The following is a 17,388-nucleotide window of genomic DNA, read 5'->3' on the forward strand; positions in this document are numbered from 1 at the left end:
CAAATCGATTCTCAAACTGATTGTTAGGCTCAAGTAGAAAAGAACAAAACGAAGCGTAATTACCATACGATCCCCGATTTTTTTTTTCTCTTTTTTTATTTGTTTTTCAAATTCTAATTCGTTTTAATTAACTGGGTTCGGATTTTGATTAATGAGAAATTAATTTATTTCTAATTAGTTGAATTGTTTGATTGTTCTTTTAATTGGCTAAAATTGGTTAATTGTTCCTTTGAATTTTGTGTGATTGTGTTTGAAGAGCCGATGGTTAGTGATTTGTTTTTATTTTAATTTCTTTTCTTTTTGTTAATTTGAACGTTCATCGTTTTGTTAACACAATTTGATTTAAATTAATTTAACTACTTTTGGTTTAATTTTATATTCTAATTGTTTTTGATTTAACAACGCGGTGAAATGTCTTTGCTTTCATTTTTACTTTCATTTAATTGTTTATAATTTGTATCTTTTTTCTTTCAGATTCTTGTGTTCATTTTGAAAGGATTGTTGTTGTTAAATTTTAATTACTATTTATAATTAGTTTCAATCATTCACTGTTAACCTTGTGATGTTTTTGTTGTTTTTTTTATGTCAACATTAATTGATTGATTGATTGACAAGACAAATGAGAACCTCTGGATTTTCAATTAACCAACTATATTTTATTTTCATCTAACGTTTCCTGGTCATTGTTTCAATCTTCATTTCAGAGTTTGTGTCTTCTTATTGTTATCATCAAATTATTAATTTAATTACGTTCCCTATTGATTTAGCTTAAATTTGATGAAAATTTAGTAATCAAAATGCCAATAGTATCTCATATACCTGATCATGTTTTGGTCATAATATTTTCATATCTTAAAACTTTAAGAGAGACCAACAATGTACGTTTAGGTAAGTTTATTTGTAACAAAATCTTTAACTGAATCAAATTAATTAATTTTTATTTCTTATTATTCTTCTAGTTTGTCGTCACTGGAATGAACTAATTCTCAACTTTTGGTCTAAAAGGAGAAATTAACTCTCGATAAGTACATTGAATCTCGTAAGTCTTTAACTATTCAATTTCGTTCTTCCTTGCAACGATTTTCCATCTAAGTGATTATAATTTGGTATTTTTCTTTTACAGCTCAATCATTTTCAGAATATGTCACTGCCTTATCGAAAAGACATCCAAAAGTCAAGGAAATTACAATTGAACCGGTCGATACATCAACCACTCCAAATATAGTCGAGAACGTACCTTGTCATTACTCTTCCATAGGAAAAATGTTCCCTCGGCTTGAAAAGTTAATCTTTTACGACACCATAATGGAAGATGCTGCTCTCATGGCGATCGTTAAAGCTTGTACCAACTTACGGGTACGATTGAATTTCAATCATAATCACAATCATCGTTATCATTTTCATCTCTTTTTCTCTTGCATTCCAATTCCATTCAGCACATGTGCTTATACTCTTGTTACGAGATTCAGGATACCGGGATAATCAAAGCTCTTCGAAGTGCTCCTCAAATCAAGGAATTAGAAATAATTGGTTGTCCTGAAGTTGGTTCGAGCATCGCTGTTCATTGTAGAAATTTATCTCATCTCTGTTTTGAAGAGTCTCCGGTAAAAATATCTATACCATAGAATTAATTTAAAGGAAAAAATTAATTTCAATTATATTATTTTCCTCTCCTAGTTTGATAATACTACTTGGATTCAATTGTCGGACGCTGGTGGTAAAAATAATTTGGAAAAACTCGCCTGCACTCCGATGAAATATGATAGACTTTGTTTACTCAGTCAAAAGTTTCCCCAATTGAAACAATTATACATCTCTGAATTTGACGATGAAGGTAAATTGATTTCTTTTAAACTTCTCATAAACTTGCTAATTTATCTCCTTTCTTGATTTACACTATAGATCATTTTAATCAATCAGATTACATTGGTTTTCCATTATTAGAAAAATTATGTATAACTTATGGTAGTGTCTCAACTAGTGAAAATCTTTACCACATCATTTCAAAGTGTCCATCATTGAAAATCCTTTGGATTTGGAACTGTGTCAACAAATCAATCGGAGTTTTCATCGATGAATTAATGGGCCGAATAGAAGATAACATAATCCATCTCATCATGGACGATTTAAAGGTAAAACTCAATATTGTTTAATTGAACTAAAGAATTAACAAAAAAACTTTTTCTTTTAAACAGGCCAGTCAACTTGAGGCAATAAACTTGCGACACTTCACAAAACTGAGAAAATTAACAATAATCGGAACAACTCTTACAAACTCGATAATTCAACGGATAATCGATTCCTGTCCATGTTTAACACAACTTGACATCATTGACGCTGTTCCACCTTCTACTTTGGATATAAAAGCGACTCATGAGGACTTTTGGCTAAGCACTCAGCCCATAACGATGAGAGCGTCTTGTATCAACATAGAGCCACCTTTTCGAGTTAATTACAAAACTGCCGGAGACTTTTACGAAGGTCCAATACTCGAGTTAAATTTCGACCCACAAAGACCTAAGTATTATTACCGAAGACAAAATTAATCGAATGCAATTTAAAAAAGACGAAAAATTTATTTCTTTCATATTCAATACAACCATGATTTCATGAGTTTAACCACAATTGTGATTTCCAAGAGTCTTATATTTTAAATCCAAGAAAATAACAAAACAAATCAACTTTTTAAAGATGATGATTTAAATTGATTGTTCAACCTTGAGGAATTTTATTCAAGTGATTAATCGTTTAAGGTACCAACTTAATCATCAATGGCCTTCAATTGTTTATTGTATTTCTCAGTGAAAATCCTCTTCCTTTCATGGTACCTTGCCAATTCTTGGTGACTGAAATTCTGTGACAATCAAATTAAATTGTTAAACAAAATGAATCGCAATTCATGTTAACTTACCAAAGCTTCTTGAAAGTTTTCACCAGTTTTCTTGTAGATGACACAAAGCCGAAGCAAAAGAACCAATAACAAAAAGAAATCAACTTCCATGCAAAGATGATCCAGTGAATCGATAATTGGATCAACCGAAGATAAATTTTTAATATGTTCTTCTCGATAAATGGAAACCAAATGCCGGACAATATCATCGTTGGGCCAGAAAACATTTTTCCAAAATTCGGGAACAAAATAATCAACCGATTTGGCGTAAATGAAAAAAGCAATATCATAACCACGGAATCCATAGGAACAATTTTCATAATCATAAAGGAAAATTTTCTCATCCATAGTTGAACCATTTTTACGTAAAAATATATTCGCAAACTGAACATCATTATGATTAAACACCGGACGAGAATTGACCACTTTAAGTGTTTTCTCAAACCAGGTCACCTCACTAGACCAATCGAATGCAGCTAATTCAACTCGAAACTCATCAAATTCTGGTTTAACAATACCAGGATTGAATAGAGCTTTATTATCAAGTCCATCTTTATACCATTGTTTGACCATCTCAAGGACGGAAGTTGACCTTTTCGATATGGCAACATCAAGGTTATGAACTTTGGCTATTTTTCTCATGACTGGTTCTAAAAATTTCATTTCGTGACGGTCACTTGGGTCAACATCTTCATGTTCAATATACTCCTCGATTCGTCCTTCATCAAAGACACCAAATATTTTGGGTCCTAAGTCATTGTGAAACAATTGCTGTTGGATTAACGGTAAAGCGGCATTGGAAACTCTAATCATGTCTCCTCGTTTACCAACAAAGGCACTTCCGTAGGTGCGAACCAACACTTTTTCTGGCATTTTTATCGTCCCTTTACCAGAAAGTTTCTTGTTGGTACATACAAATACCCGATTACATAAACCGCCACTGGAAAGAAGTGAAAAATAGTCAACAATTAGCTGATGAGAAACAATAATTACAATACTTACGGAATTATTTTACAATCAAAATCATCTTCAGCTAAATCAATCCATGGACCACCAATATATTCACTGCACAATTTTTGACAATTACCAGAATCTTCATCTTTCTGTTTAAAAATTTCATCAAATGAGGACATCTTTGTTAATTGTTACCACTGGAATTGAAAAGTAAATCAATAGACAATTGAACAAAACTAATTAACAAGAGGTACTGAGGGATAATTTTCCCCAACAAAGATCCAAATTAAACTGTTGGAAAACAATAGACTTTGATTAAACTTGAGAAGATAGTGAAACAATCAAGAAACGATAATCAAAAGATAATAAGAGTTAATCAATTGTTTACAAAAATCAACAGACAAATGAGTTGTATTAATAATTTGATTTCTATCAACTTGTTGAGACAAATCAATTCTACCTTAGAAAACGAGTCTCAAATTGTTGAAATGATTTAGAAACAACTTTTTCTCGATAATCTCATTTAGCTTCAGGGTTACAATTAGTTTTTTTTAATGATTACGCTAATCAAGAGCAGTTGACCTTAACAGAGAGAGTACATTTGTCCTTCTGGATTAATAATCAGAGAGAAAGAGATTATCTCTTTAAATAATCAATTTATTGTTTAAAGAATTGATTAGAAAGTATTTAATCATAACATGAAGATCAAGAAAACATAACAATTAATCAATATTACAATAGATTGGAAATATTTTTCAATTGTAATTACACTTTGAATGTTATCATTATGTAAATTGGTTTTGTTAATTTATGTACAACAAAAATTACATAAAATAAGCTGATTGATTAGTTATTGTTAATTAAATTGATTGTTCATTTAAAATAACACAAAAAGAAGGTATTTTAGGAAAAAGATTAAGATTTCAACACGTAAATTGATTGTGTTGATTAAATTGTCTTGATGAAGTTGTAAGTTAATTGTTGTTAATGTAAAATGATGTCGGTGGTTTTGGTGATGATGGTTAATACTTTTTTGGAGATTGTGTATTTGTATAAATTAGTTGATTAACTGATTGTTGATTCTCTTAGAATGGAAGAAGTCGAATGTCACAATTTAAATGAATTTCTTTCATTTTATGATGATTAAAGTCGTAAATTGGCCCAAGTGAATGAAGGAAAACTGGAAAAGAAAAATAGAAAAAATAATTAAAGTCTAATTGTTAACAATTAGCAGAGAAATTGATTGTTATTTTCCGGATTAATAATCGAAAATTAGATTTCGATTAATATAATTATCGATCAAAAAATAAATGATCAGATCAATAAGTGAATATTATGAATTATCTTATTGGTATTGAGAAAATAAAGACAAAATCTTTGCAATTAATTAATTATCCAACTTAATTATAAGATATGTTACTATTAATAAGATTGTTAACATTAATTGATCACTCCAAAGGAAACAATAGATTAATTATGTAAACGTACAATTTAACTATTTTCGAAGATCGTTTCCAAGGGAACAGTTTCTCTTCGGGTTCTTTATTGATCGGACCTTGGACTGGAGCGTCGTCCGAAACTGTGGGCATCCGACGAGGTGAATTAACTACTGAACGGACTTTAAGTGGACTTCGACATCGACAATTTGCTAAACTTTCTTCTAATTTGGCAACTCGACTTCGAAGTCTATTTTTCTCCATTATAATTTCTCGAAGCTCAGCAAATGAGAAACGAGACTTGATCATCTCTCGTCTTTGTTTGTCCGATAATCGTTGGGGAGATTCTTGATTAATTACTAAATCAGGTTGATTAGTTGATTGTACTTTGTCTGTGGTTCTTGTCGGTGATACATTTAGCGTGGTACTTGTGGGTAAGCTTTTCGAGGAGGCTTCGTCTTTATCGCCTTCGAGGTTCGCCTTAGCTTCAGGAGTTAAATTTTCTTCCAAAATTTCAACAAAACTGTTCTCTAAATTTTTAAGCTTCTTTTTAACTTCGCGTGTCCTTTGTTGACAATCTTCAATTTGTTCATGTAACTGTAACAATTAAAAAAAAAGAAAATTAATCATTAATTAGTTTACAAAATAATCAGTTATTAATATTTAATGTCATCATGATTAAGGTTACTAGCTAATAGAATTGAGATTCAAGTAAATGAATAAACTGTCACACCTGAAAACTGAATTTAAATTATTCAATAGAAATAAAATACTGAATGATTAAGGGAAAATTAATTAATTTCAATAATGTCACTCAATTTGTTCATCATTTAACCGGAAAAGGGTGAAAACAATTATGTTTTATACTGTAAATTGTTGTTCATTTTTGCTTAATCATCAACGTAATCAAACTGGTAAATGACAAAACATAATAACAATGGCGAAACTGTCAAATCAAATTAATATTTTCTAGACAAATTAAGTTAATTAAAGAAACAACAGTTAACCTTGAAAAACTAAAACCATTAACCTTGTCAAAGTGAATAATTCAAATGATACCAACCAAATAGTAATTACAATTAACATCATTTTCGGATTATTGGAAAAGATTAAGATTAATGAAAAAATGGGATAAAGGATTAAAATATAAGATGTAAATATTTACATTACTTTGATAACTACGGTGATATTTATGATTAATAACAATCAGCGAAATCAATTTCAGTTACTAAGGCAAGAAAAAAGTTTTCTAATAAATAAATTATCTAAATCAACATAATGTAATATAAGAAATGTTTTTTTTCGAGTTGATTGTAATATCATATATTGTATCTTAAATTGATGTTGTTGATTGAAAGTCACGTTTCTAAATATCTTGTAATAATTTAGTGTACAATCAACAATTTAAGTAGTAAATCAAGTAATCAATTTAGGTAGAAAAACAATAACAACAACAACAATCAACCTTAAGTGCATTGTATTGTAATTAACGATGAAAACTATTGAAGAAATCAATAAATGACTATGAATTTAACTAGAAAATCAGTCACAATCAACTAATTGCATATGAAAATATAGTTTTAAACTCAATCCAATAACAAGATTGATAATCTATGGGTGATGCTGGTTCGTGAAGAGAATTAATTTTAGTTTGATTATGAGATTAAATTGTAATTACTTCATCAATCTGTTCGTCTTTGGAAGCCAATTCTTTCTGTTGATTCTCACATTGGATTCGTAGTTGATTAAGTTCAGATTCGTTAATCCGATTCTCTTCAGCATTATTTGATTCACTAATTGAGACGAAACCTAAATTGTTGATAGAAAAGGTTAAAAGGAAGTAGAAGAAATTTAATTAAATTAAATTATCAATTGTTTCTAGAAGACAAAGAGATTGAAACAAAAAATCTAATTGTTATTAGTGAAATCTATTGTTAACCAAATTATAATAATTTGTACAATCATTTCAAAAAACAATTAACTTTAAATTGGTTATTTCAATTTTTAAAACAATTCAAGGTTGGCAAATTGTTAATCACAATTAAAATATTACAATGGTGTTAAATATCATCTGAAAAATATCAAAATATCAATATGGTTTTTTTCTGGTTAAATTGTAAAAACACCGATGATCATCAAGGTAACAATTAGTTAATTTGAATAATAATAAAATGAAGCAATCATCTGATCAAAATCCGGAAGTAAAATCAAATTGAGTTAATTGTTTGACTTGTTAAAAACAACCAACGACAATGTGATTAACCTTAAACATAAACTACGACAATTAAGTGAAGGACGAAAAAAAAATCAATAAATAACGTGGACAGTTAATCCAATGATTAACTTTGATTGTTGAGAATAGAAAAAAAAAATTAACAAGTTAACATTAAGGTTAGAGGTCTTGTAATTTAAATAATAGTTAATTCATTGAACTTTCAGTTAAAAAGTGTAACTGACCTTTCATTTCAACTCTCTACCTGGTCAATGGATGATTAAACTATTAACTAAAAATCGTTGATTCTTTAAATGTTAATCGTTAAGTAATTAAATGATTTGACAATTAACTATACTGATCATTGATAATTTCATAGGGATAGAGAAAAGGGAAATGAAAGAAATTGAATTGATTGATTTGAGGATTAAACTGTCAAGGTGAAAGGTTATTGTTAGGCGGGAATAGAATTCAATTGGTTTAAATATTTTTCTAATTGTATTGATATTGATTAAGAGCAAATGAGGAAATTAATCACTAGAAAATATCAATTATTAAAGAGGATCTTGAAACAATTAACTAATTAGGGTAGAAGAGGAGAAAAAGATAATAGATTTTTCAATGAGAGGGAATAATATTTGTTGTTATTGTTTGATCAACATAATACATTTAATGTATTTAATTTTCACTTTCACTAATCAAACTCTTATGATTAGTAATTAACTCGTGATGGTTAAATTATTAATAGATTACTCACCCTGAAGAGATGTGTACATGGAAAGGGAGGCTTGTAACCTTTGATTTTCTAATTGTAATTTTCGTACTTTGTTGATTAGCTCGTTGTTTTCTTTTCTCCAATTATCTTCAATTTGTTCCAATTCTTTATCCAATTTCATTCGATTCTCAGCTCGTTCGTTTCTCTCCTTTTCCAGGTGATAAATTCTATTAAGAAATGTCTTCAATTCAACGGTAATTTCATCTCTTTTAAGACAACAGGCCTCCAAATGTTGTAGAATATAGATAACTTTGGACATTAAATTCTCCACATTACCACTCCCTTGAATATCGATAATTTTCTCGAATTCTTTACCAATTTCTGAGGCCAATTCATAGACATCTTCAACTGACATTTCTTCTTTATATTTAGAATCCATGGTGTCACAATGAGCATTAAACATGAAGAAATAAATAGAAAACAATGAGGGTCAAAAAGGAACAATCAACCTTTCCACCAATAAGAAATTGAGAGAAATCCTTTCAAGTAGAAAATCTCAGTTACACTTGTTCCTTAGAGATTTTTGTTGTTGTTGATGAAGAAAAAGAAATTAAAACAATGGAACAAATTTATCACCACATATTCAGCAACAATAGAAATAAGATGAAAGACACAATTGATTCAATTAATTAAGAGAATTGACTAAATAAGAAAAAAAAAGAAATTTAAACACACAAATAATCAAGAGAAGAGAAAAAATTTCTAAGGCGAAAGAAGAAAAAATAATCTCCAAGCCAAAGAGTAAAAACCACAAAGAGAAAAAAAGATTAACACAGTTGTAGATCTTTTAATGGAGAGTATCACAATTAACCTCGAGGTTAGATTAATGGTTAATTAAGGAGAAACAATCAAGAAATTAAAAGAAATAATTTAAAAAATGTCAACATTCACCAAAAGTGTTTCCTTCCCAATCCGAATGACGAAAGAAATGAAATTGATTTTCTTTTCTTTCGTTGCCTGGCAACGGTAAACAATTTTCTTCCTTTTCAACTCTGCCATCTGTTTGGAAAATGTGATTCTCTTTAAAAGTGAAGGTGATTATCTAATTGTTGCTTTTAAATTAGTTAATTGTGATTATTTTTCTAATTTAATTGTTGCAAATTGTCCACAATTTGATGGACTTTTGCTTGGAATATGATTTGTACCAAAATTCCAGCTAAAATATTGACTTTATGTCGTTCTTTTTGTCTTACCTCTAAGTCTCCTGTTGGTTGTGGTCATTTAGATGTTAATACAATTAGATTTAATTGTCCTGAGGTTCAAAAGATAATTGGTGATTCTTTCACAATTAAGGAGGATTTTATTTCGCCTCTAGAAGAAGATAATCTGGTTAAAGAGGTTGAACCAGTGTTGAAGCGATATAAATATGATGATACTCATATCGACAATGTCAGTTTGTTACATTTTATTTTATTCTATTTTCTTATTGTGATTTTTTTTTCTCATTTTCTTTTGCAGGCCATTAAACAGTATCGTGAAATTGAAAAGTCTAAATGGTCAGTAGAGAATCAATTGGTTATTGATAGGATAAGAGCAATTGTTTTCCGTCCCGATGAGAAAATATTACAACCTGTACATATTTTAGATCTTTCTGTTAATGGTTTTATTAAGCCTCACCTTGATTCGGTTAAATTTTGTGGACCATCAATCGGTGGTGTTTCCTTGTTATCTGATTGTATCATGAGATTTACTCATGATCAAAATCCGTCACTTTCCATGGATGTTTGGCTTAAACGTCGTTCTCTTTACATAATGAGAGATGAATCCCGATATTTATTTAAACATGAAATTCTCAGTGCCGGTGACTCTAAATTTGGTGAAATAACAATTCCAAGATCGAGAAGAATATCAATTATCTGTAGATGTTTTCCAAAATCAACAGACTAACGTTTAGAAAATAATTTCTTTCATAGAAGACGGAAAAGTAGCCTGAATTTGTAAATTGTTGACCAATTAGATTTCTATCAATACGATTTAGATCAATTCAATTCAACAAATCCTGTAATTCAAAATGTAACCAAGGAAAAAGCTACACTCAAATTGTGAGACTCTTTTCAACGACAACAAAAAACCTGATGACAATTCTTAAAGTTGAAAAAGCTCAATTCACTCAGATTAATCATCGTAATTAAGACAACACAAAGAAAAGCAATTTCGGAGGTAAATTAAAAGCTTCCAAGTAGCTTGTGAGAGAGAGAAAGATATTATCAAGCCAATTGATTATTCCAACCAAAGGAGGAAGTAATTGAATCTGTTTATGTTACTACAATTTATCATTAGTGTTTAATTGTGATAATCATCGATAAATTGTCCAAATTAACGAAAGATAAACACCTTACTATTTTCTGAAGTACTTGAAGAAGATAAATCAGCTGTTCTCTCTCTCTCTCTCTCTTTTAGTGTTCCTCTTCCTGACATGTCAACAAAAACAAAGAAAAAAGTTCTATTTGCTCTTGAGAAAAAGCTATTCAATTGTTTTTATTTTCTTGAAGAAAATTTAATTTCTTTACTAACCGGTGACAGTGAATATTGTTCATTAGTTAATTGTTCCTAAAATGACTCCAAGATCAACTTGTTAATTGAAATTTAATTGTGTTTTTTGTGCCTTCAAGAGGATAAGTTGATAACCCAGAAAACAACAACAACAACAACAGTGAATTTGGGTTTGGTTTTTTATCTTCATTTCTTTGTTTCTTGTTGGGATTAACTAGATTTTCCTTGTGATCATCCCAGATTAATTGTTCTAATATTTAAGTGAAACAATGACAACCTTACAAGACAATGAAGATATTATTGTGGAGATAATTAAATATCTTAATATCCAAGAGAAATTGCGACTCCGAGCAGTTTGTCGTAAATGGTATCATTTGATTGAACTTAATCTTTCACGGACTCGAGTTTTGGCCAATATTGACACTAAATCATTGGGATATCGTAATACCTGTTGTGATGATGATAGTCATTCAATCACTCGCCTGAACACCATTGAATACTCATGGAAACATGATTCAGAAAAATTTACTCTTCTATTAACCAAAGTGTTGAATCATTTTTTTCAACTGTCCGCTCTTTATTTACATAATTTAAAAATCTCCACCAATCAAATATCGGCTTTAGCTGATTTTACCTTTGTTGGTAAAACGCTTTCTCACCTTAGTTTAACCGCTTGTGAACTTGATGCCGTTTCCCGTCGAGAATGGTCTTACCTTTGCTCCAAAATGTCACCTAAATTATCCCATCTTACACTTTACCAAAACAAAGAGATGAGTCGTGATAAATTGTTGATTGTTAAGCGACACTGTACCAATCTAACGGAAATTAATTATGATCTTTTTAAGGCCGATTCTTGTTTGGATACAATGATTCCCGATGATTTGAGAAAACTTCATGTTCACATTTCCGATGTACCGATTACCCGTTTAAAGCATATGTTTGTTGATGCACTTAAACATCAACCCAATTTAACACATTTAAAGTTACCCTGTATCTCAATGTACTACAGTCACTTGGAAACAATTTGTTTAACTTGCCGTAAATTGGTTTGTCTTGAAATTCCTCTGGTCAAAGATTATCTTGACCATGAGTACGATTGTGGTGTGGTGATCGGTAATCTACAAAATCTTAAAAGTTTTACCTTATTAAGTTTTCACTTCGATGTGACCGATCAAGATCCTCCTAATATTGATAAAATGATCACTCGAATTGTTCAAAGTCGTGGAAAACATTTACAATCCCTTAAAATTGGACAATACTCAATAACCCTAAACACTTTTGCCGAGATTGCCGCTAATTGTAATGATTTAATTGAATTTCACTATTTTCATGATGATCGATGTGGCTATTGGGGCCATCGGAATCTATTCCTAATCAATGGTTTCCTTGATGACGATGCTGCTAAACTATTGGCCAACATGGAATCACTTCGAGTGCTTAATATCAGTTATTCTGTTATTTCCGACAATTATATTGCCACTATAATTGAATCTTGTCCCAAATTACGTCGATTGCATCTTAATCATTGTAAATTTGCTGGACTTCGTTGTTTAGAGGCTTTTATTGATTCTGCCCGCCGGGTACCCGATCAAGTTTTCCACCTCATCTTAGGTCATCTCAATGAAATAATGTCTTGTTTCAATATCAGTAGTCATAAATTGCAATTTCCTGTTAATTTGAATTGTGATTGTTTCCACAAGGAGTGTGACATTGATGTTGTTTACGATTAATCATCAATTAACATGATACAACCAAATCAACAACACGATCAATTTGATAAAACCACCAGCCTTGTAAATCAAAACAATACTTAACAAGATAATTAATCAAATCAAAACTGAGGTTTAATTTTAAAAATTACTAAAATTTGTCCTCTTCCAAGTTGTAATTAGTTCAATCCATTTTCAACCCAAGTAACAATCAACTTGATTCAGTTTAAATAAATACAAATAAGTTCACTAATTGTCTATATGAAACGTGTTGTTTAATTATATTATTAATATGATGAAACAATCAACTGTAATTGATATTTAACTGTAAATCTTCAAGATGACTTTCTCATGAGTGTTTATGTAATTGTGGTGAATTAATTGTCGCCATTTTGAACAATTTAACATTTTGACTCTTTTCAGCTGATTTTTTCTCAAGCCAAACAACAGTTGATTTAATTAGATCAGCAAATGAGAATCCAAGCCAAGTACCAAAACAAGAAGCGATGTAACAAATAAACTCAATCCTTTCCATTCTCGAGGTGTAAAAATAAATGACCTCAGCACCGAACGGACGTCTCACAAAGAATCGAGTTAATTGAGTTAAATTAGTTTTCTCTTGGCGATTAATTAAAGCGGTCGAATACCATTTGTTGAGACAAGCGTTTTTACAAGTACCCCGAAGAGAGCAAAGGTAACGACCTGGAGTTTGACATGAGCGACCGGCGATGTAAAAAGGTAATCCCTCATTGAGAGCGGCTGGAACATCAAAAGGCCAAGTGGGACACAAAGATCTGACCATTGAACATCGGCAATTGTAAACACAAGACATTCGTCCATAGACCTGATTTTGGTAATTGATACAATCGGTTTGGTAAGGATAAGCCAAAAGATGAGTGGTCATCTTACTGGTCACTAAGGTTATCGTTTCGGTGTTTTCTGTTGAGAAACGAAAGGTATCCGCTTCGTTTAGGTGTAGCACTTCAACCGGATTGTGGACATAAACGGCGATCCAAAAGTTACCTTTGGCCTTGAGGTAAACTCGATAAAAGTGCTCAGAGTTTTTGGTTATAACAGTTATCTCACTTTGATTTGGTGCTTGGTGGAAAAAAGTTTTACACCGATAAACTTGATCCTCTTCGTAATCATATTGAATTGATTCAATTGGAGTGACAAAATTTTCACAATTATCTCCAGCGGATCGGTTAATCTTCACTAATTCAGGCCAAGGTGATAAACAGATAATCTCAACATCTTCAACGGGAAAATTGGCCAGTAAATTAATTGGTAAAAATCGTTGGAAACTACTTTGATTTGATAGATCACCTGAGAGCGGGATTATCGGTGTTTCTTTTGGTAAGACAATTTTAAGACAAATTGTCAATCCTGGCATATTTAAATTGCGTGGGGAATCAATTTTAATATCGGTACGAGTTGGAAATGCAAAGTAAATCATTGAGACCGATGAGATTTGCCAAATTAAACCAATACTCGCCACTGTCCAAGCGATTAATTTGGCCCAGAAAAACAATCGCCATTCAACTGGATTGACCAATGGATCAGATGAAGAAAGTGGAAACTTTGATGATATAAAAGGTGAATTAACCTTTGATCTTAATTGTTGACCTGATTTATTTCGTTTAGACGAACAACCATTAACCAAATTACCAGGAACCACTAGAAAGGAAAAGTCTGTCGACTCAAAACGAGAGCTTTTAATTACATTATTAATCGTATTATCTTTCAAATTGACCATAATTAACAACAATTTAATGTTAACCAATTAACCCAAAAACTTAAATCAACGTCAAAATTTTAATCAACAAGTTACATTGAAAGATTAACACAAAATATTTAGTTCTCATTGGATATAATGTCAATCAACTCATTAATTAAATTTCCAGCAACAATTAAGCCATAAGATTGTTAAAGAAAATTAAAAGAAATCATCAAATCAATAAATCGATGATAAATTACATAATAAAACACCATTAATGATGATGGATTACTTTTAATTAGTCTACTTAATATTGATTACAATTAGCTAAAAATATTATCATTGTTAATAATTCAATTAAAATTGAATCGATTTACAACAAAATGATTAACTGAATTATCAAAGAAAACGATTAATCCGTCAAACTAAATGATAATTTTTTTTATCAATGAAATTATGCTAATCAATAAATGTAAACAATTAAACTAACTCATTTACTGTTTGCTAATTGTGATACAATTACTTTGATCAATCAATGATTTAATCGTTGATTTATTGAAACAATGTTTTCGACTCTGATGAAAGGTGAATAGGAAAATATCGGTAACTGAGATTCCGAACCAAATGCCGAAACAAGAGGCCACATAACAGATGAACTCGATTCGGGTCAACCGAGGGCCATATTTGTAGACCAATTCAGCGCCAAAAGGCCGACGCACGAAAAGATTGGTCACATTTGAATGAGATCGTTTCTCTTTCGATGAGATCAAAGTCGTTGTGTACCAACGATGAGTACATTGAGCCTTACAGATACTTTTCTGGCGACAAAAGTACCTCTCAGGGTGTCGACATGATTTACCAAGAATCGAGAAAGATTCATTTCTGATTGTGGTCATGGGAACGTCGCCAGGCCAAATGGGACAATCTGATTGAACTTTGCGAACTTGACATGAATTAATACAAGATGTCCGACCGAATTCAAGATGATCATAATCAACACAATCGGTTCGATAAGGTGACCTTAAAAGGTGAGTTGTCACCTTGGTTGTGACCAGAATCATTTGGTCGGTTTGTTGAGTCCAAAAGTGAAATGTATCCGCTTCGATAAAGTGTAAAATCTCAAACGGATTGTGGACAATTATACCGATGGAATAATTTCCCGTCGTCAAGAAAGACAATTGAAAGAAATCTTTAGCATCGGCAGTTATCACTTCGATTGGTTTACTTTGGTATCGACGATAATAGTAAGTTGTACATCGATGGACTCGATTAGTCTCCCAATTATAGTGGAGACTTTTTCTAATCGGTGAATAGTTTTCACAATTAGTCGAACCAATTGGATTGATTTTAATTAACTCTGGAAATGGTGTTTGGCAAATTACCTTAACCTGAACAACATGAATCCCGTCAAGAATAAAACCAGGAAGGTAACGGTAAAAATCACGAATGTCCCATGAACCATTCGAAGATTTTGATTCCATTGAAAGATATTCACTTTTCCAAAGGTTAGACTGAGATTCCAGTTCGAGGCAAACAGTTAACGCCGGCATTGTGATGTTACGGGGAAGGTCAATGTCGATGTCCACTCGTGTCGGGTATTCAAAGTAGATCACTGAGACTTGATAGATCTGCAAGATCAACCCAAGGGTCGCAATTAACCAGGTCAATATTTTGGCACGATAATGATAACCCAATCGAAATGATGATCGAAACAATTTCCAAGTTAATCGATCTTGTTTCTCATTAATTGTTGGCCTACGATTGAAATTAACTGAATGTTGATATATTGAATAAGGTGAAATTCTGGTTAATCGTTTAGGTGATTTTTTAATTTCCTTAATTGTTGACCAATCGGTTGATCGAATCAACTTGACATTAGAATATTTTTCTTCATTCAGATGATAATAATTACGATTATTTAATGTCTCGGTTATCCAAGACATTTTTTTTTCTTTCGCTTCGAAATAGTTAATCAACTTGATCTTAATTGTCTCACTTAATTGTTGTTCTCATCTAATTGTTATCGCTAAATTATTCCAATGGTTATCTGGTTCATGGAGCTGATCAATTGTTGAATTAGTAATTACATGTGACAAGAATTTAGATTGATGAGTAAACTTATTTTTCATCTTAATCAATTAGTTAATTGTGTGAATTATTTTTCTCCATTATAAATGATTGTATTGATCAGTTGATTGTAATAATTAACTGTTGGGAAATCGTTTTTTTTTGTTACAATAAATTAGCTTTTTAATTGAATTTAGTTATTGATTATTTACAATTTAGTTTCTGTTTTTTTTGTGTCTTCTACAACAATTAACATCTTAATAGATAAATTTAGTTTTAATTGTTGTAAATTATTAATAATAAAGATATTTAGATGGGAAAACTTTTCTTTGATAAATTTGACCGGATGTTGGTAATTTGGAGTTGAAACAATCAAGAAGTAAATGGTTATTAGTAATCTTTTTCTTGGCATCATAGGAATTGTGGTTAATTATTTTTCGATGGTAATTAACTTTTATCTTAGATAGAGTTGGATAAGATTTAATTTGATGGAGATTTGATTTTCCGAACAATTTTAACATAATATCTGAGAAACTGATTCCAAACCAAATACCAAGACAACTGGCAACGTAACATGAATATTCAACGAGCGCCAATGAAGGTGTAACATTGTACACGAATTCGAGTCCATAGGGTCGGCGAACAATAAATCGGGTCAAATTCGAGGGTTTATCTTTGATGTGATTCCAAACAAGAGTACTTGTGTACCAAACGCTCTTACATTGAACGGGACAAATTTCGAAACTGGTACAATTATAGTCCCTTGGTCGGGGACAATCATGCAAACGTGAACGGAACGGTAATTTAACGTCCAACGGAGCGGGAACTTCTGATGACCACGAACTACACGTTGTTTGAGAAACTCTGAGTCTACAGAGAAAAATGCAACTCATCCGACCGAAATCTAATTCATTATAATCTGAACATTCAGAGAAAAAAGTATCTTTCGGTAAATTGATCGTTATCCATGAAGAAACAACGACAATGTCACTTGATTGATTAGTATAGATGACGAAAAAATCTGCCTCAGGTAGATTAATTATCTCCAATGGATTGTGAACATAAACACGAACAATATTAGATTCCAGTGAATAAACATCAAGTGCGAAAAAATCTTTCGCTTCATTGGCGATAA

General features: G+C 31.1%; 4 protein-coding genes across 5 annotated transcripts; 2 read left to right on the forward strand and 2 right to left on the reverse strand.

Moving 5' to 3' along the window:
• Positions 1-103: 103 nt before the first annotated feature.
• On the forward strand, positions 104-2,915 carry LOC128396791 (uncharacterized). Its single transcript, XM_053357414.1, is given in 10 exon segments — positions 104-264; positions 475-705; positions 768-888; positions 960-998; positions 1,001-1,039; positions 1,124-1,356; positions 1,437-1,604; positions 1,678-1,834; positions 1,903-2,132; positions 2,196-2,915. Coding segments are annotated over 8 exon segments (1,308 nt in total). The 5' UTR covers positions 104-264; positions 475-705; positions 768-797; the 3' UTR covers positions 2,547-2,915.
• LOC128396799 (choline kinase alpha-like) lies at positions 2,557-4,298 on the reverse strand. The gene is made up of 3 exons (XM_053357424.1): positions 3,893-4,298; positions 2,912-3,830; positions 2,557-2,854 (listed from the first exon to the last, which is right to left on the reverse strand). Exons 1-3 carry the CDS (start codon positions 4,021-4,023, stop codon positions 2,762-2,764), a joined length of 1,143 nt encoding a protein of 380 aa, XP_053213399.1. The 5' UTR covers positions 4,024-4,298; the 3' UTR covers positions 2,557-2,761.
• Positions 4,299-4,546: 248 nt separating this feature from the next.
• Positions 4,547-9,157, reverse strand: LOC128396810 (RILP-like protein homolog). Of its 2 annotated transcripts, XM_053357443.1 has the most exons (4): positions 8,250-9,155; positions 6,959-7,089; positions 5,333-5,877; positions 4,547-5,024 (listed from the first exon to the last, which is right to left on the reverse strand). In XM_053357443.1, the coding sequence occupies exons 1-4, from the start codon at positions 8,668-8,670 to the stop codon at positions 4,988-4,990; spliced, it is 1,134 nt and encodes a 377-aa protein (XP_053213418.1). In that variant the 5' UTR covers positions 8,671-9,155; the 3' UTR covers positions 4,547-4,987. The 2 variants fall into 2 exon arrangements, with proteins under 2 accessions (XP_053213418.1, XP_053213411.1); XM_053357436.1 differs by lacking the exon at positions 4,547-5,024 and having other exon boundaries at positions 5,172-5,877; positions 8,250-9,157.
• A 108-nt stretch (positions 9,158-9,265) lies between these two features.
• On the forward strand, positions 9,266-10,161 carry LOC128396825 (alpha-ketoglutarate-dependent dioxygenase alkB homolog 7, mitochondrial-like). Its single transcript, XM_053357455.1, has 2 exons — positions 9,266-9,656; positions 9,726-10,161. Exons 1-2 carry the CDS (start codon positions 9,402-9,404, stop codon positions 10,152-10,154), a joined length of 684 nt encoding a protein of 227 aa, XP_053213430.1. The 5' UTR covers positions 9,266-9,401; the 3' UTR covers positions 10,155-10,161.
• The last annotated feature ends 7,227 nt before the right edge of the window (positions 10,162-17,388 follow it).

Source organism: Panonychus citri, unplaced genomic scaffold, assembly GCF_014898815.1.
Source record: "Panonychus citri isolate SS breed McGregor unplaced genomic scaffold, ASM1489881v1 Contig00001, whole genome shotgun sequence".
NCBI classification, from domain to species: Eukaryota; Metazoa; Arthropoda; class Arachnida; order Trombidiformes; family Tetranychidae; genus Panonychus; species Panonychus citri.

What these genes read in the sequence shown, in the direction of transcription:
- LOC128396799 (XM_053357424.1), bottom strand. Translation starts at nt 4,023, where the DNA reads ATGTCCTCATTTGATGAAATTTTTAAACAGAAAGATGAAGATTCTGGT. An exon ending in TTTGATTGTAAAATAATTCC is followed by an intron (nt 3,831 to 3,892) that starts GTAAGTATTGTA and finishes ACTTCTTTCCAG; the next exon opens with TGGCGGTTTATGTAATCGGG. An exon ending in AAAACTTTCAAGAAGCTTTG is followed by an intron (nt 2,855 to 2,911) that starts GTAAGTTAACAT and finishes TGATTGTCACAG; the next exon opens with AATTTCAGTCACCAAGAATT.
- LOC128396810 (XM_053357436.1), bottom strand. Translation starts at nt 8,670, where the DNA reads ATGTTTAATGCTCATTGTGACACCATGGATTCTAAATATAAAGAAGAA. An exon ending in CATGTACACATCTCTTCAGG is followed by an intron (nt 7,090 to 8,249) that starts GTGAGTAATCTA and finishes TCAACAATTTAG; the next exon opens with GTTTCGTCTCAATTAGTGAA. An exon ending in AAGACGAACAGATTGATGAA is followed by an intron (nt 5,878 to 6,958) that starts GTAATTACAATT and finishes TAATTGTTACAG; the next exon opens with TTACATGAACAAATTGAAGA.
- LOC128396825 (XM_053357455.1), top strand. Translation starts at nt 9,402, where the DNA reads ATGATTTGTACCAAAATTCCAGCTAAAATATTGACTTTATGTCGTTCT. An exon ending in ATGATACTCATATCGACAAT is followed by an intron (nt 9,657 to 9,725) that starts GTCAGTTTGTTA and finishes TTTCTTTTGCAG; the next exon opens with GCCATTAAACAGTATCGTGA.